Source organism: Festucalex cinctus, chromosome 2 (genome assembly GCF_051991245.1).
Source record: "Festucalex cinctus isolate MCC-2025b chromosome 2, RoL_Fcin_1.0, whole genome shotgun sequence".
In the NCBI taxonomy this organism is placed as follows: domain Eukaryota; kingdom Metazoa; phylum Chordata; class Actinopteri; order Syngnathiformes; family Syngnathidae; genus Festucalex; species Festucalex cinctus.
The window spans coordinates 38,957,667-38,977,827 of record NC_135412.1 but is presented as its reverse complement, the minus strand read 5'-3'; the positions used below and the strand labels follow the sequence as shown (position 1 = coordinate 38,977,827).

General features: G+C 38.0%; 1 protein-coding gene across 2 annotated transcripts; it reads left to right on the top strand.

Annotated features, from left to right (window-relative positions):
- Positions 1-7,665: 7,665 nt before the first annotated feature.
- On the top strand, positions 7,666-19,864 carry gata5 (GATA binding protein 5). Of its 2 annotated transcripts, XM_077515022.1 has the most exons (7): positions 7,668-7,984; positions 8,483-9,151; positions 12,199-12,368; positions 14,831-14,959; positions 17,095-17,179; positions 18,437-18,567; positions 19,353-19,864. In XM_077515022.1, the coding sequence occupies exons 2-7, from the start codon at positions 8,611-8,613 to the stop codon at positions 19,473-19,475; spliced, it is 1,179 nt and encodes a 392-aa protein (XP_077371148.1). In that variant the 5' UTR covers positions 7,668-7,984; positions 8,483-8,610; the 3' UTR covers positions 19,476-19,864. The 2 variants fall into 2 exon arrangements, with proteins under 2 accessions (XP_077371149.1, XP_077371148.1); XM_077515023.1 differs by lacking the exon at positions 18,437-18,567 and having other exon boundaries at positions 7,666-7,984.
- Positions 19,865-20,161: the final 297 nt, after the last annotated feature.

The window sequence follows — 20,161 nt, the reverse complement described above, 5'->3', positions numbered from 1 at the left end:
ACATTTGTAGATACTGTAAACATTTGTGGTGTTTTAAGATCAATGTTTACAAGCAACAAATGTCACTATAAGTTTTGAATATTGAAATGAATCGTATCGAATCGAAAATCGTATCGTTCCCAAACTTAATCGAACCGCATCGAACCGTTCTGTTCTGAAAGATAATCGTTTTTCAATCGAATCGCAACCTGTGTATCGAGATACATATCGAATCGGCCTCATGTCAGAGATTCCCACCCCTAATACATACCATACCATTAAGTAGCCTGAGAAAGTGTGACCAAACGTTTGACATACACCTCTTGTTTTTCCTACTAAATGGAGTACAATGTTTTTGTGTGAAATCCAACTAAATTTGCGTGAGAATCAGCTCAGTAGTTACTTACTATCAGTACTTGGCAGCCCTGTGCGTGTGTGTGCGTGTGCATGTGTGTATATTCGACTCCCCGGCCTGGACCCAACAGCGGTAGTAGCAGGACCAGCAGCCCAGATAGGACTTGACAGGCTGAAATGAAACATACAGATAGTGACATGGCGTCCAGGCAGACAGGAGCCAGTCTCCCATGGGTGCTGGAGATTAGGCTGACTCCTACTTCACATTCCCCAGCCAAGCAAGCAACACGTGGGGCCCGTTCCGACCCCTTTAAATCCTGTTTCTGGGAGACTTTCAGCTCTGAGTCACACCCATGGTAACATGGAACAGAAGAGGTGGACGATGACATCATTTTGGATAAAGAATCATGGTTACAACAAGCGCCACTTGGAGCAGGAGTTGAGGCCCCTCCCTTCCTGTGTGGTACCAATTAAGATCACTAAATGACACCACACTGTACAACACGCAATCAACCTTAATTTGATGTGAATACTGCAGTCATATATTTATGAATTAAACCCATTCAGTCATTAGGATGTTAAATGGGTCAATATTACAAGAATATCATGCAGATGATTTTTGAATTCACTATATACTGTAATAAGGCAGGCAGCAGATCATGTACTTTTCAGTAAATAGTTCCTGCAATATGCTTCATTAAACAAACAGCGGCTTTATCTCTTTGTACAGAATATGTATTTTAATGGGACTATTATAATTTCATTATTATAATACTGTACTATAAAAGCCGCCTCACACTCTTCCTTTCAAGAAGTGTCTTATTTCCTCATAATATTTGTACCTTAACGATTCCTCGCTCCTCTGCTAATCTGAGATTAGACTCGACATACAGGGGAGGTCATATTTACATCTGTAAACACCCCGCCATGTGATGTTGTAGTTTATACTTATGTGTCTTTTCAAGGCCAACCAGCAGGGATCTGCAGCCGTTGGCTCGCACCCTCACTCAGAGTGGCCCGTCAATTGACTATTGAGCAAATCAAATACGCTTTCTCCACCACTTCAGTTCTGAACTGTAATAATACCGTTCACGGCTGGATGTCACACATTGTAGCACTCCTGGCATGCAATCAATATTAGAGAAGGATTTTATTTCCAGAATAAACATTTTAACATTTCTTGGTGAAATGCTGGGACACCTTTGCCTCAGCCTTATCTTGAAGTCTAACAGTCCTAGCCGGAGTTTTTACTGTATTGCAAGTCACAGCCACCAACACAAATTTAGCCCAACAGTTAAAACACACATTCAATGACTTACAGGTAACATAAACACAATTAAACGATAAATATTGATGTCCTTAAAATGGAGAAGACAAAAAAAGTGCTGTGTTGGATGCTGCAATGCATGCTGGGATGTGAAGAGAAGCCAATCTCAACAAAAGTAAACAAATATCAGTAGGATTTGTTTTCTTCTCAAAAAGAATTGACAACCCATTTAATGTGCATGAGGACTTGTGCATTCTTCAAAAACATGGACATATATGCAATGCAAAAACGTGTGGTGACTTGGACATGACGGCTGGTGGACTCGCCATGCAGGGACGATGCATCGATTTTGTTTGGCTCCTTTACAAAGTCAAGTGAACTGCCCAATACTGTATCATACAGGTGAGTGACTCTGTCTAATCATTTGGGGATAGTAAATGACATGCAGAACGAACATTGTATATTATAATCTTGGGGTGAGTGACCGGTAATTTTTGTTATTTAAAAAAAAAGGGGGGGAGCGAGAGAGAAAGAGAGAAGAAAGAAAAGGAAAAGAAAAATACATAAAATGAGTTATCTGTGACGTGCTTTTGTGACAGCAATGGCTGTTTGAAAGCACTATATAGAGTAAATAAAGATGATTAGACTTAATGTTAGTTTTTACGCATGACAGTCCTTTGCGCTGGGGAAAAAAAACACAGTATGATGTGTTTTGTTGTTTGCATAAATCCTTTGTTGTTGAATAGTGGTACTTTTATACATACATTTTAGCATGAAATATATAAAGGTAGTTGATGTTCATTATACTGTAGATAAACATGGCCTACATTTAGTCCATGTTAAAAATGGCATCGTTGTCATAGGACTATTTAAGTGTGCGGTCTTTTGTGCCCCCCCCTGGTAGAAATTGTGGTCCCTTCCATCATTTAAGTTGCCCATCCATGATGTACTATTCCAATGAAATATGTGTTAGGTCAATTTTAAAAAAGTGAAAACATTATTTAATTGTCTAATATATTCTATATTAATGTAGTATATTTGGGTGTTTATTTTTTTGTTCTCATATCCTATGTTACTCAAAACACTGTAATTGAAAACAGGTACACTCATTTGAATCAAGTTTCTAATCATTTCTTATTAAAGACAAGAACAATTTCCAAAATTTTGATAATGATTAGTTGGCTGGAAAAATTCTTGTAGATTTTTTTTTTTTTTTTATACACCCCTAACTGCATGGTTGCCAACCAATCACAGGACACATACTGTTAAAACCAACAACCCTTCACACTCCTATTGACACCAGTTGACAATTTTGAGTCCTCAATTAACGTGCGTGTTTTTGGAACATATTTGGAATGTGGAGAAATCCCTTACAAGGAAAGGGGGAGAAATTGAAAACTCCACAACCAAAATTCAAATCTCGAAACGCAGAAATGCAAGCATATGTGCTATCCACATGTCCCTCTACATTGCCACTCACAAACAATAAAGCGCTTAACTCTTTGATTGATTTCCTACTAAAATTCTTGCAAAATCATCTTTAAACATGTAAATGCCTATAGCCCCCTGGACACACACACGCACACTGTCATGCACACGCACACGGATGGTGCAGACTGATTCTAACCATGCATGAGTTCTGTCTGTCCACATCCAGCATCACTCCATCCGTAGCAAAAGAGAGGCCAATAACAGTTTGGTGAACACAGTCATCTGCCATCACGTGAAGAGGAGGGATGACGCGGGAATCCGCCGCCGAGATAGCGCCTATCTGACTCTTACTCCTTAGCGTCTTCTCCAACATGGCTACTCCCGGCAGAGCTACAAGTATATTCCAGCATGTCACTGCTAACGGGTCACGGTGGGTTTGGTTTAGGCTGGAGGTGATAATGTTTTTCCCTCGCGATGAATGAAGACCCGTCGGGATCTTATCTGGACCGATCATTGCATCAATTTGCCACCATGACAAAGAATTAGGGAGAAAACCTCTCAAACATGAGTGGCAGCGCACACGTGAACACGTGCACACCAGCATGTTCTTTGATAGACAACAAATACCTTTGGGAAATTCCTGACTTATCTTGCAGGCATGTAAATTAAAGATAGACTGAAATTCCACTGCGGCCTAAGGAATGTGGTAGGAAAGGACATTTAGCGAGTGATCGAAGTTGAAAGGTATTTTCTGGACCTGAAGTGGGAGACGGGCTGGTCCGGGCAGTCCACAAAGAAACTGAAACTGACGCAAACAGCAAATATGCAATGGAATATGCGCCACATTTACAGAGCTGGCTTCTTATTGACATAACCACTGTGTGACCGCGGTGAGCCAGCCGTATTACCACAGGCCCCTTGACACAGACCAATGAGCACCAAGCGTGATGGAGGCTGTAAATGAGGCTGTGGTGGAGCGAGTCCTCACCAATCACCTCATTCGTATGCTCGCTATCTGACTCCTGTAGTGAGAGACGGGAATTACTCCATGTGCTAAACCCGCTCGTTGGCCTTGTCTCAGGTCTGATGCAAGACGGTGCACGCAGAGTTTATGTTAGCCTGAGCAAATGTGTGAAATATAATCCAGCTAGCACAAAGCAAACATGCCCGCTAAAGTCGACTGGTTCACTTGGCGAACAAATCAAGAAATATACCCTTCAAAGTTGTATAAAAATTCCCTATTGTCATGATAATAATTGGATCTCACGTTGTTTTTCGTCTCTCTTTTGTCTTTTGATCAAAGGCCACCACATTAGAGTACCAGAGATGATATTACAACATAATAACAAGCAAAAGAGCAAAAATGTGAGCAAGACAAGGAAAGTAGTAGGCGTCTATTGTGGCTGCTCAATATGCCCAAGTCAATGATGCGTTAACCATGAAATAAGAACAAAATGTACCCTGGGTTCGTGAGTTGCGTGAGTAAGTGTACATGCGAGGGAATTTAGAGCCCAATCCCAACCATGAGGCAATCATCATCAAAGTTAAGGGCACACATTTTATTGTTATGAAGCACTGCTGTCTGTTCTTGTGTGACAACGGCTCACGAATCAACAAAATTAAGGTTGACTACATTATTTCATTCTTGTTATTTTAACATGAACTTAACCCCAAAAGGCTTCCTTAAAACATTGTCTAAATACATGTTTTATGACAGCAAAAGGACACCCTCTAAATTGTGATTCTCCTTTTATTTAAAAAAAATGGCGTGTTTTTGACAATAGAAGTGTGTGCATGCGTGCGTCTGTGGGGTGGGGTGGGGTGGGGGGGGGGGGGGGCAGTGTGACTTCTGTTGTGGATTCCCTACAAATTCCGTTCCTTCCTTCCTTGAGTTTCCACTGTACAGATAAGTGCATATTGTTCTCATAGAACTACTAATAGTCTTATTGAGCAGGTTTATGCAAAACCTACTTCAGCAGTTTCAATGGTGCAGATCAAGGAGTTTGTTTGAATGTTTCCTTTATCAATCAAAACAACGGTCTGTCCATTCCTAGAGTCATTTTTTTATAAACCAGGAAGTAGACGTAAAATTAAAAAAAAAAAAAAAAAAAAAAAAAAAACTAAACAAATATTTAAAAAATGACAACATTTGGTTAACAGATGGGTCCTGGTTACTCAATTTTGTGTATTACATTTTTCAGAGCATTTTTTAGATCTGTATATAACAAAAGGTTGAGCATGACATTCTATTTCTAACTGGAATAAATTGTGCATTGTTCCTTCATCCATGTCTTGAAACGTAAATAAATTATACATCTGTCTGCAGTTCAATGCATTTCTATTCGTAGAGACATTCTGATATTATGTGTTCATAAATATTAGCTGATGACAAACCAAATAAAAAGGTACATTGTGATGAGTTCTAATTTTCTGATTGCAGCTTGAGAAGCATTACGAAAGTATACTGGTGCATTTTTAGAAGAATATCATTTGTTATTGCAATGAAAACACAATATAATAATAACTTTAATTGGCAACGTTTCTTAAAACAAACAAGGGTTAGTACTGAATCGATAGCAAAAAATATTATAGCCGCATGCAGTAGTTTCTTCATTCCAGGTGGACCACCCCTCATGCTTTGTTATTGCTTTTAACTTGTGTACAGTCCAAAGTTTAAAGCATGTTAAACTGACAACAATTACATTACTTCAAAAAAGTATTTTATGTACAATAAGAAGATATTTGCATGTATCACCTGTAGAGGAAGTTCAGGAGCTCTCTCTAGTTTGCCTTTGTAAAATATAATTTTATTTTCGTAGTAAAACACAAATCCTTATTTATATAGTATTATCTTTAATCTCCACAGATGATTACATAACTTTAATTCATTGACACAAATATAAAAACAAAATAAAATAGGATTTTAATTTTTTTTTTTTTATTCATCCTGTAAATATTATTACCAACTTGCTAAATTATAACTTAACAAGTGCTCTTCTTTCTGTTGTTCTGTTTAAAGTTGTACACAAAACAAAAGCAACTGCAAATTGTTTAATATATCAAGTTAGACACACACAAAAAAATGAAAACACAAATTCTTTATAAACCATCAAGAAAACTGCTTTATTGCACATTGGTCACTGCCTTTCCATGAGTAAACCCCATTTATAATGAAACCAAGATAAATGGTTTTAGCTCAACATGAGCTCTATAATAAGCTTATATGAAAATATATTTTATGGTTGGCTTGCCTAATTGTTTTTTTTCTCACATCCAAATAAAGAAAGAACATACAAGTCCACTGAATATTTGCTATACTTTGCCGAAATAAAACAACCATAGAAACATGATATATTCATGCATGCATAATAATAATAATAATAATAATAATAATAATAATAATAATAATAATAATAATAATAATAATAATAATAATAATAACAAAATAAATTTGGTTGCCACATTTGAATCTAAATCGTGTAATGTCTTCAAATACAAATAAATAGACGTGTGCATGTGGAAATGTTTCAGAATTAGGCAAAATAAGCTTAATGTTCGAACTAGGAAGAGCAGGAACACAAAAGAAGGGAAGCAGTCTCGGGTCGTGTGGGTGAAGTGCGACACAAACGCGAGGCTTCACTGCAGACCAGACAATTAACTTTATTAGTCGGATGTGGCGAGAAAAAAAAAAAAGAAAAAGTCCCCTCATTAGAATGTGTCCCTTCTTTTACTTTAAATAGATTTTGAATTCATTCGTTAAAAACAAACATTTAAATACTTTAAATTGTCAGTTTTTTTTTTTTTTTTGCATTTACTGTGATGTAGTTGTTCCTAAATGTCAATTAATGTCTATGTTTTAAAATCATTTCACATTCGAAACAGCTTATTTATTTTATACTGTGTCAATCGTGGAGTCGAACATAGTTTTATCCGGTACAATTTCACCCATATTTGAGTGGAAAAATCATTCCCGGTGCCTTTTAAACTCCTAACTCACACATGCTTGTGCACGCACGCACGCACTCTCACAAGGCCTTTATCCTCCACACACACGGAGACCTCAAGCCCTCCTAATAATTTACGAGGCCCAGTGCTTCGCCGTTTTATGAGGGCTTGAAAAATGTCACTATTTATTTTTATTTTTATAGCGTGTATATTGTCAACTCTATCTGGACATTAACGCTACATTTATTTTTTTGACCCCTTTTCGTCTTGAAGTGATGCGTTTGCTAATGACAGTTTGACTATAAATACATCTGTGCTAGGAAATAAAATATCAAAAGTAGTAATCCTGCACACGTGATTAAGTCATTATTGTATTGCGTGTTAAATGTCAATACGGATACGAAATAAATTAAGCCCACTCAATAAATAAATCCACGTGAATTTAATTATTAAGTAATCCTTATCATTTTGCAATCGATCAAGCCTTTAAAGGACATTTGCTAAAAGTAAAATAAATGAATTAATTCTGTTCCACTCTGTAGTTTAAATCTGAAGTTGGAATTGTCTTCCTTTCGAGAAAAAAAAATGTAATCTACAGGTGTAAACTCCCAGTCAGAGGCCTTTCTCTGGGGGTGGGGGGCAGTAATGGTCCTCCTCCACCACCCTTTCATTGGGCCTACCTCCGAGCGAGGTCACGTGTTCCTCGAGCGTGTACAAAATTTCCAGTGGGAGAGCGCCTCGACACACACGCCTATCAGCAATTATCAGCAACGGTCCCTATCTCCACGGGACGGGGGGCACGAGGGCACAAGAAGGAAGAACATTTCTTAAAGCTGGACTTACTTGAAAGGACTAATTCGTTGAAGCGCGCCTGAATGCTTTTTGAGTCATTCTCCTTCCTTCCACAAAGTTTGCCTGCAGGGTGCAGCTCTCCTTTGGGTGACATTTGGAGCCCTCCAGCACTGGACTGATTTGTTTCCTTTTTTATCACATGGTTGACCTTATCTGGTAAGATAATACACTGCGGAGAGCCCTTGGAACCAAATAATGTTCCTCGTGTATCCTTCCGCGCGTTATCGTCAACGTTACGTGTTGTTTGTGCGCGTGCGTGTATGAGTGATTTAGATTTTTGTGATGAGTTCAATGCCTCTGGGGTAAGGTTCAATTAGCATGCGTAGTTAAATCAAGATATAAAATGGAGGTGAAATATGGCTGACATGAAAAGGATTATTTATTTTAACACAACTTTAGTTTTATTTTTGCCCATTTTATTTAAACTTAAATTGGTCAAGGCACAACGAATCAAATCCTTTTTAAAAATCGTGATTTGAGCCATATTTTGTTATATTTGAAGTTGGGCATCGGGGAACAAGGCGGAAAATTGGGTGCCGAAAAGTTATTTTTGCAGCAACAATTAAATGCATGTTTATGTTTCCTTTGCATGGATTAAATTTGAAGCGCAATGGCGGACCATTGCAGAAATGACCGAGCAATGTCTTTTTGCAGTTTTTGTGGTGTTTTGCCGCAAGGAACCCTGGGGAGAGATCGAAGGAGCGTGGTCGAGGTCTCCCGCAAGGACTGAGACCAGCCCTCAGACATTTTTTTAATAGCAAGACGTGAAAGAGGAGAGGACAATGTATCAAAGCCTGACCTTATCGTCCAACCAGTCCCCTTACACGCACGACACCGGGAATTATATGCACCCCTCGCCCAACTCGCCCGTCTACGTCCCCACCACCAGGGTCCCGGGCATGCTGCCCACCCTCCCGTACCTGCAAACCTGCGAGCAGCCTCACCAGTCCCACGGCCTCGGGGCCCACCACCATCACCATCACTCCCACCACGGCTGGCCTCAGAGCACCACGGACGGCTCGTCGTTCGCGTCCAGCAGCCCCCACCCCACTCACGGCTTCTCGTACTCGCACAGCCCGCCGCTGAGCACCAGCACCGGCCGGGACGCCGCCTACCAGAGCCCGCTTATGCTCGGCAACAGCGGCCGGGCGGACCAGCTCGGCGGGGCCCTAGTGCGCCCCGTGGGGGGCTCTTACACCAGCCCGTACGCCTACATGAGCCCGGAGATGGCGACCTCCTCTTGGACGCCGGGACCTTTCGAAAGCGGAGTGATGAGCCTGCAGGGCCGCCAAGGAAGCATGTCGACAAGGCGCTCCAGTCTGGGTAGGCCTCCCCTTCGTGGAATCGAAATTATTGCACGGCAACCCCGAGGAGAAGTGTCATTTTTCTAGAATGACTTAAGGCGAAAAAACATTAACATTATTACTTTTAAATCGAATTAACTTTTGCTATAATAATAATAATAATAATAATAATAATAATAATAATAATAATAATAGAATTATTATTATTATTATTATTATTAACATCAGAAGCGAATCTTCATTTTACTGTCCGCAATCTGAGAAGAGCTTATATGCCTCATTTATATTATTTTGATATCTACACTCTTGAAAAGATGATGTTGCTTTAATTAATATTTAATATATATATATATATATATATATATATATATATATATATATATATATATATATATATATAATCATGAAGAAAAATATTTGCATTTGCAATTAGGGCTATAATATCGTGCCCATTTCAAGATGAATAAGGTTTCAAATATCAGAAGTATATTTTCCGTATAATAATAATCATTATTATAATCATAATCATGACATAATTAGATTATTATCAAATCAAAGCCTGATGTCTTGATAAAGGCAATAAATAAACATATTGTCTACATGTATGAAACAATGCATTTAAATAAAATATTAATATTTGCGTGCATGTATATTTTTTTTATTAGTATTGCAACGCCATAAGTTTTCGATTGAGTGTCAAATATTTTGCCAATATTTGATAAATCTATTCGTGGACCTTCCACTGTTACCTTTAGTATTGTGGTACTATTTTTAACAATAGCATTCTATGTTAATTTTACGTATAGTAAGTAAAATCTGAAAATCTGATCATATTGCTGCTATTTATAAGGATATGGTGGCCTCACGGTGAGTGGAATCATTGAATCAATCAAAGTCTTTTATATATCCCCCGATTTGGACTGAGACAACACACATTCTTCTAGAAAAAGGCCAAGTAAAAACAATCAATTAAAATGTTAATCCCTGAGCAACAGTGCAGTGTTTTGATTTTAGGGCTCAATACACACTGACACAAGAGCCCATTGTCCCGAGCCATCAGCAGCAGTTATCACCTCCACCATCACAAAGACTGTCATCAAGAACACTCAAAATGTTCCTGCGCATCAAATTTAACATTAAAATAACTACACTAAAGTCTCCATTGATGTTCGTGTCTTTGAACTATAGTGACATTCGGACATTCATATAAAACTGCTGAAACTTATTTCCACCAGACACTTATTGTATTATTTATTGAAAAGCACTCAAAACTGATATGCAACAACTAAAAATAATAATGCCATATATTCAAATTAAACAAAATATGAATTTGTATACACAAACATAAATTTAATAAGTAAAAAAATAATTAGTATGGCCCCGAACAACTATCCTCCAGTCTGGAGGTATAGCTTAAAAATCATCAAGTTCCAGTATGAAGGTCAATTCAAACATAATTATACTTTTAAATTATGTGATAATATTGGAAATAACAGCAATGGAAAAGATTGTCTCAACATTCATTATACTGTGTAACATTTTCACATACAAAACCATGTCATTTTTGCAATTAGGGTTATTCCAGGAAGTTGGATTTTCAAACCTGCCCGGCCGTGCATGACATCACGTGATTCGATGAGTAATTGGACATTTTGGCCAATTCATGCCAGGAGTCTGTCGTGTGTCACGACTGTGATGGATAGAAGGGGACCCTGGATTTTTTTGTGACTGAAAACACCCCCACCCCCCTCATTCCTTGCATTAGTCTGTCTTCCAAATGCAGCTTTTGATGTCTCGCCATCACATGGCTCAGCTAGCGAATGAGAGTGGTGTTATTTTAAATTCTTCCACAGCTATTCAACACATAACGGCCCTAAAACAGACCCTCACCACTACAATGTGTTTCATTAGTGCTGTCAAGCGATTAAAAGTTTTAACGAATTAATTGCACAACATTATGTAATTAATCACATTTTTTAAAAACAATTTTCTACTAAGCTTGTAACAGGCTATTTGCTTGAGTAAAATCTTGGAATTGATGTAAATTCATCAAATAGAAAACACATTTAGATTCAAAGAATGTTCTAATAGCTTTCTTTGGTCCTTGAATACAGTTGTTCTGTAAAATAAGCAACTGTTGAACAAAACGATCGAAACAGACTTCCGCTTTTCACACATCTTATATTCTTGTCATAGAAACATTCTTAAAGCTTCCCTTCTTACAGGTTTAGTTCTGCATTGGTTTGTGAGGCCCTGTCGAGGGATTTTTGTTCTGAGATGATACGTCAAAGGCGTACAAATAATATGCTATTTCAATTTTGCTCTGCAGTGTGCAAATTACTTTAGAGTTCCCCAACAACAAACATCAAGAAAGTAAATCAGAACGTATAGTCCATGTTGATTCATCTTCCCGCCAGTGATTCCTCCAAGTTTGACTGCACACTGAATTAACCGAGTTAATTTTTAAAACATGCTTTAATGAATTTAAATTAATCTCCATGGTTAACACTTTATTTTGACAGCCCTAGTTAAAGTCCCATATAGTTTGTAAGATGCGTCTTACAGTTGAACTTTCACATGAAACGAACATATGGCTGCTTGTTGTGAGGCAGAATTTTTAGAGCCCAAACATTTGGTCTTAAAACTGAACAAGAAATTCGCTGGCATTAGGTGAAAAAACTCTTGGGTGAAAAACTCCAAAACCAACACTTTTCAAGAAAAATAAACATCTTTGAGCCATTAACATTGCATCATTAAAAAGGGCTAGCCATTTTTAATTTAGATTGATGTATAATTTCTAAACATAACAGTTTTAAAAAAAAAACTTCAGCCCAACCCCAGCAATGTGAAATGCTTATTTCTATAGCAACTTAAATCAGATGGTTCACTTGGGAAATGCGTCACAAAAGCAACACTATTAAGAAACGGGGGGGCATCTTGTGGAATGAGACATGTTGATGTTTCTGAGAGTCATCTTGTTCATGATGGCTTCCAGTGGTGAAGTTTACATTTACCCTGCGCTATTCAGACTGTGTTTCATTAAAAATGATCAACTTGTGTGCTCAGATCTGGTGGATGACATGGCCATGGAGGGCCGGGAATGCGTCAACTGTGGCTCCATCTCCACACCACTGTGGCGCAGAGACGGCACCGGACATTACCTGTGCAACGCCTGTGGCCTCTACCACAAGATGAACGGCATCAACAGGCCGCTCATCAAACCGCAGAAACGACTGGTAAGACAAAGTTTCAACACAAAAGGAGGTTTATTGTCAACAATGTCTGCAAATGCACAGACATTTGACTTATTTGGACACATGATGGAACACTAGCAAATTATGAAATGTACTTATTAAAATATGTTGTAATGCTAGCCAAAAAAAGTTCAATCACAGAGGCATAATACCAAATAACATTAGTATTCAATACTGTACACGCTGAATTACTGTTAAATTAAATTTGACCTCTATATAATATTATTGTGTGAATGTTTCAGCATTCTAAGTTAAATAGTTTCTTAAGTTTTAAACACAATCATAATATGTATATATACTGTAAATCAAAGTAATGATGTCAGTTGTGTTTTCTTAGCAAATGTAACTTTTTATGGCACCATTTATTGTTCATGGCACATTTTCAGGAGTTTAGCCATCATTTCAGAAGTGGGTGGGGCAAATAGGTAAAGACTCGGAGTAATCGCAGAAGGTAAAACACAAGTAAGTAGTCAGATAATGAAATGCCATTACCAATTGGCAGTTAATAACAACACTGAACAACTCAATGTGTGTGAAATATTCTTGCTGGCAAGCTAAATGGGCACAAAAAAAGAAAACCTAATTGAGACATTTCTTAAATTTCATTATGGAAATTATAAATCTTCTGATTTCAATTGGTAAAGTTTCAGCCAACTTCTCAAGTTTTGAATCAAAGCCTACCACAGTCAATGCCAGGTCCGCCAAAATCCAACACGTGAGAGTAAGGCCAATTATTCCTTAACATGTTTTTTTCATCACCAGAATAATTGTATGTGAACACAGAAAAATAAAACTGCAAATTATTATTCAGTCCAATTCATTCTGAACTTTATTATCAATGTGCTCAGTTTTAAACACCAAAAATGATTAACCTGTTAAATTACAGTTTAAACTAAAAAAAAAAAAAAAAGACCATTAAATCAGACATACTTCCTTAAATATCTACTCCAAATTTCAAAATGTGGATTTCATATATTGCAATCAGCCACAAACTTTATGATTCCTACTACTGATCATTGCATTGCATTAAGGCAATGCAGTTTGAGCCACACTTCTGAAATAAGTTTTCTCATTTTTTTTTTTTTTTTTAATAATTCATGTTTGAGGACACTGATAATGATATCTCACAATAATTGGAAAACCGATGAGTATCATATGCAACACTATATTTTCATAGATCTATGTTGGTGTTTCTATTTTAAATAATTTCTATAACATTCCTAGAAAATCACAATATCCCATCGGCTATACTCTAGTGGACCTTGGGGTCTAATTCGTTCCAACGGGGCACCACAGTGGGGACCCCTGCATGGCAACATCATTGAAACAAGCTAGCATACAGTTTTAGCATCAAGGCTCTGATTCACACGATTGTTTTCCCAAAGCGCCCCCCCCGCCCCCCCCCCCCCCCCCCCAAAAAAAAAGTGAGTCATTGCAGCCTCAAAGATTACACTTGATAAAGACAATAATTACTGATCCACTCCACTTTATCCCTTCATGTTTACATCACATCTTATTTGGTCATAAATTGGCTATCAATGTGTGATAGTTTTCATTAACTGACGTTGCTTGTTTTGGAATGATCTGTGGATTTTTATTATTATTATTTTTTTGCCTCTAGCAGGCTGGTTTGTGCAACATTTTTTCAGCATATACGTGTACGTCTGTCTCATTTGCTATCTATGTGATTGATCGTCTGCGCGTTGAATGTTGACGATTTTACGGGCGGCTAAAAAAAAAAAAGAATGTATTATTAGTTCAAAAGAATTGTTTTACTGGCTGTAAAAGTATGGAAAGGGGCAGAGAGGTCACATTCAGAAAGCCGGGCTTTTTGTCCCCCTTCAGTTACACCCTCTTGCTCAATTTTTTTCAGTTGAGACAACATTTAATGTAAAGTTACACTTTCCAAAAATCAGTTGTAGTTCTTTAACAGATTGGGGGGAGGATTTGCAAGTGGTGAGTGGGGTGTCAAGGCAAGGCTTCACGGCTGGTCATTTCCCACAAGCTTGCTACCTTTTGTAGAGCAGCTGTGGTTGGTCTTGCCAGAAGAAGAAAAAAACAAAAAAACAAAAAACACTCCCCCACCTTTCCTCACAACCTATTTGTCCCATAGTGACCTTGCTCTTAGACAAAGTGTTTGTGAGATTCTCAGCGCTGTTGCTTGTGCTTTACAAAACTAGGAGATGGCTTTTGTATGAAAAATAATCTTTATTTATGTTGCTGTTAAAAGGCTGTCCAACTAATGACTCATTAGTTATTTTCGCCACACAGCAATAATTCATCACTGTCGTATGTTTCGGGTCCCGTACTGACATCCTGTGATTCTTTTTCAAAGGAACAGTTTGACTTAAAATGGAGTCCAGGGGGAGCGCCGTCTTGGGTCTGAGCCAAAGCAAAAAATGTAAAGTTTGCTTAAAGTGCTTTATTTTTGTCTTCACCTACAGCAGACCACATCTCGCCGAGCTGGCCTGTGCTGCACCAACTGTCACACTAGCACCACGACGCTGTGGAGACGTAACGCTGAGGGAGAGCCAGTGTGTAACGCCTGCGGGCTCTACATGAAATTGCACGGGGTACGTTGCATCTCACGGGCCTCGGCATAGTTTTTAAAGCTATATGGATAAAAGTTTGGTGTTCAGTTTTTCTGCTCTTTCTTCTTATGTCAATAAGCATTGCATAACTGCTTCTCCAGCAAGCCTACTTTAAATTATGTTTCAATTTCGGAGGCATTTTAGAAAAAGTGCCAAAACCTCTAGTACCGTGCCATTTTATGACACCTTTCTGTTGTGGAACATACAGCAGGTACAGTTTGGCGTGGTAGTTGTAGGGTGAGTGAGTGGTTAGCACTCTTGCTTCAGATCAGTGAATGCACTGCAAAAAAAGGACAGTATAAAATTTAAGAAAAAAAATAGTAAAATAAGAAAATTATTTATTCAAATAAGCAAAATTATCTACCAACAGAATAAGAACATTTTACTTAAATTTACCTGTAAGACTTTGAATAATAAGAAAACACTACTAGCCCCATATCAACCACAGCGGTTTTGAAAATTTTATTTTTAGACAAAACAAAACGTAATATTGTTTTTTTTTTTTTTTTCCCAAGCTGTAAAATATAGTACTTTTCTTTAAATATGTATGTATTCATTTAGGGTTGGCCAACTTAGCCTAAGTGTCAATCAGCGAGGTAAAAGGTTCGGTTTGGATTGTCTTTGGTATGACCCAGCCAGGGATTGAGCCCCCAACCTCGCAGTCTGAGGGCAGATATTCTACCCAGAGACCACTGAGCTGGTAGTGCATTTATTGGAAAGAGGAAACATGAGCTCAGTAAATATAACGAAACGAAGTACAAACTGATAATTATTACAAGGAAAAAATGCTTATTATAATGAGAGATATTGCACTTTTGTCTGTTTTCACACTTGTATTTTTTTCCATTTGTCTTATTACTAGATTATGTAAACTCTTAAAATAAGAAAATTGAACTTATGAAACCACAGTTCAGGGCCTTTGTTGTTGGATAGTCATATTAAAAGGTGGAAAATGTTTGTTTTAAGCCTAACAGTACTTAAAACTGGCTGTTAACACTCAATGCCAAGACTGCTTCATCAAATCAGATAATTAAGTAATTAGTATCTTAAAATAAGCAGAATGATTGTCTGACAATTGTATTTTAAGTAAAAATAACTTGTCAAAGCAAAATAAGCAAGTTTAGTTTCAATTTAAGAAATTATATTTAACTTGAAATTTCAGTTTTTGCTTTGTGGTTCAAAGTGATGTGTCCAGATTGATCATCCACCCATCTGCCTATCCCCGCTATCGAAATGTTTGAAGTCTACAAAAAAGTGGCAAGGCAGAATGCAAAACATTGTTTTTAATTGTATAATTACGATAGCTTAGCACCGCTTTCCAGTCAAGAGGTACTGGGTTTGAATCTCATTTGAGGATCTCTCTGATGTGGAATTTGCATGTTCTCACATATCTCTTCTCCAGCTTCTTTCCACATTCTATAACATGCATGTACAGTAAACCTAATTGAAGGCTTTAACTGCCCTGTAGCGTAAATGTGTGAATAGTTGTTTATCAATACAGTATGTGCCCGGTGATTGGCCACAGACCGACCTTTCTTCAAAGTCAGCTGGGATAGTCTCCAGCTTTGCTGTGACCTGAATGAGGACAAGTTGTATTGACAATGGATGGATGGATGGCTATTAGTATAATTACAGTTAATTGTATAGTACAAACGAAATGGAATCCCACAAAACGTATCCTTAGAAGTTGAATCAAAGATAATTGGACCTCTTCTTATTTCAATTCAAACACATCATTTTTCATTCCAAACAAGAGAGGATTCAAAGCCATTTGTGTTTGATGCCAGTACATAGCAGTGCGTCACATTCATCTAAGAATTTATTGGTGGGTTTATACAGTGATGTCACACTACTTAGTGACTCACTGCAAGCCAGATTAGGGTTTACAGTTCCAAACCGTACTGTTGTGACCTGAACTAAACTGTACCGTTTGGCGTGAAGATTGTTTTACAGTGTGGAGGGGCTGATATTTGGACAGCATAATGCCTCTCCAAGGGCACTGTGGTCATGGTTATCAGAGCTGCAGTGTAGGAGTGGAGCTTGTGGGGGTTGTCATGACACTGTGGCCTCTGTTGTAACAGTGAGTCAACTAATGACTGCTTCTCTCCTCCCTACAGGTGCCCAGACCTCTGGCCATGAAGAAAGAGAGTATACAGACAAGGAAGCGCAAACCCAAGATGCCCAAGAACAAATTACCTGCAGGTGGGATTAAAAAAAAACAAAAAAACAAGCATTAACATCATGCAAGTGCTTTGCCTTGTACTGAAGTGTTCCCTCGCTATTACGCAGTTCACTTTTCGCAGCCTCACTGTATTGCGGATTTTTTTTAGTGCAATTTTGCATGCATTTTTTACAGTATGTGCCTGTTTTTTTTTTAAATGTATGAATGTTTGAACATTGAGAATGATGATTTGACTTGACTTAAACAAGAGAAAAAATGACAAAAGTGTATACACTCAGGGATTTTAGAGCCTTAAAACATTTATAATAAATGTAAAGCATAAAGCTAACTACTTTGCAGATTTCATTTATTGGGGATATTTTTGGAATTGAACCCCAGCGGAAAATGAGGGAACACTGTACAGGGAGTCCTCGAGTTACATCGGAGTTCCGTTCCTACGCTAGCAATGTAACCACAATTTCGACTTAAGTTGAATTTCTCCATTAAAGTCAATACATCAAAATAATTTGCATAAAGAAATCTATAATGCATAAAAAAAAATTAAAAAAAATACTGTATGACCGACTTTTTATTATGTTTCGCTTCGTTTCCATGGTTATTGCTTTTTGTTTGGCTGGACCAACATTGATAGAAGACGTAGCTTTCTTCTTTGGGGCCATGATGTGCAAAAAAAAGAGGGCAAAAAAGCCAAAGATACTCCCACAAGTGCGCTAGCTAAGGGCTAAATAGCGGATGAGGGGAAAACACTGTGGGCTATATGGCGGACGAGGAGCCAAAATGGCGGACCGGGCGTAACCGTTGTAAAGTCAAAATGCCTTAGGTCGAGTGCGCCTTAACTCGAGGACTCCCTGTTTACTGTAGCTGCTTTACGAGAGAAAATTGACTATCATAGGTGTGATATTATAAAAACCAACAAAGTAAAAACAGCTGAATTTAGGAGCAATTAATGTATATTTGAATTTAATCAGAAAAATTAAGATGTTACATTTTGGTATGCAATAATGAAATAAATATAGCCTAATAATTATTCCACAGAAATATTTGCGATGTACTGTACACTGATATATACACGTACAAGTACACAGGTATATATGATAAAATGATCAAGAAACTCTTTATATTCAATATGCGGTTATGTTACAATCCCAAATTGTACTACTACTTAATCAGATAACAATTATAGACAGTAAATAAGAATGGAGAATTTCATTGTATTGTTGCCTATCACAATAGACAGTAGAACTGAAGTCCCGTGTGACAAACACGTTATTCTTTAGGAGCGCGCATCAACACTGACGGCAGCTCGCCGTCGTCACTCTCGGTGTCCGAGCACGCCTCGACCATTAAGAGTGAACCCAGCATGACCTCTTCACCGTACGCCGGGCAAACGGTCACATCAGCCTCTCAGGTAATCGCTTTTTTTCTTGTTCTTGGGATTGTTTAAACTGCTTCACAGACACATTTTCAGAGAGAGGCCGAAAACCAATGCCTATGATTTACTCGTTGTTTTATTTAACACTTTATGGAAGGGAAAGCACGATAAAAATGCAACTTTTTCTATACAACCAATTAAAAAGTCAATTTCCCAATTTAATGTCCCTTTAAATTAAAGCACTAGGAATATGTCCCTCAAAAGCTTTAAAATAATACTAATCGTCATGGAAGCATGTTTTTGCTTAGTACTTCCACAAAATTACAAAGGCACAAGTTTTTTTGTTTGTTTGTTTGTTTGTTTGTTTGTTTTTTGTTTTTTGTTTTTTAAATTATTATTATTATTATTATTTTTTTTATGTAACATAACTGAGTCATCTTATAACTCACTTTGTCCTATCTCACTGTGTCCTACTACGACTACTACTACTAGAATCCAGATAGGTAAATCAACACCCCTATACATACAATGGGTTTGTCCAAAATTGCCTTTTGGATTACAGTGGAAAACTTTCCCTCTGGCCCAGAAAGCTGTCCCATCTCTTCCTAAAGTAACCCTGCCTGAATTACAAAGTAGCCCACTTCCACTATCTTTTCACTTGACTAAGAGAAATGTATTAATATACTGCACAAAAGTATGCTATAGTTTGACACAGCCATATCTTCAGCCTAAGTGGAGCCTTAGTTGGAGTTTCAAAAAATGTAAACAAACCAAGCTAGGGTTTGTAATAATCCTAATTGTTTATTTCTTTTCCCCTGCAGACGGCTACCCAGTTGAACACGACAGTGTCATCAGCACATATGGACATTAAATATGAGGATTATACCTTTACTCCAACATCAATGGCTCCACAGAACTCCTGGTGTGCTCTATCTCAAGCATGAGCCCTAAAACAGTCGCCCAGTCTCAATGTCTTACTGGCCGGGACTTTTAGTGCACACGCACACACACATACACACACACACACACACACACGTACACACGCAAGTGAGGGCGGCCGAGAGCACCACCGGCCTTGCCACTTACAGACAGAAATGAGAGTCAACCAACCTCTGAGATGCAGGATGCGCAGGGTACCTGGACTTCACAAACACAAACTACCTATTATGGAGCAAGCAAAATGCACCAATGCAGAGACAATCATAAGATGTGTAAAAAGAGAAAAACCGACATGAGTTTTAATTTCATAACGTTTTTTTAAGTTGTGTTTTTTAACGGACACAATGAGGACATGTTACTGTCGCTGCAGAAATAAAATGGACAGAAAAACTTTTTTTAAATTTTTTTTTATGGCTGCTGAACACAACACATCGCCAGCATGTAGATGATTGACTTTTATAGCCGCATTATTTATGTTGAGATAAGGGCAGTTAAAAGTCAGCGTACACAATATCGTTTGACTCCGCTTCCCCCTGCGGGTCGGCCATGTTACGTGACCTCCGCGCAGGGTTATGTGAGCAATTAGTTTGTGAGATATGACGGTTATAAATTGAATCTACGTTTGTTCGCTTTCAGGTGTTGTCAGAGGTTTGCCCAAACAATTGACTGTAAAAGTGCAATGGTTCGATCC

Bases quoted from the DNA above. Each gene is read 5' to 3' on its own strand.
- gata5 (XM_077515022.1), top strand. From the start codon at position 8,611: ATGTATCAAAGCCTGACCTTATCGTCCAACCAGTCCCCTTACACGCAC. The intron at 12,369-14,830 runs GTAAGACAAAGT...CTTCACCTACAG, and splicing joins TCAAACCGCAGAAACGACTG to CAGACCACATCTCGCCGAGC. The intron at 17,180-18,436 runs GTGGGATTAAAA...GTTATTCTTTAG, and splicing joins CAAGAACAAATTACCTGCAG to GAGCGCGCATCAACACTGAC.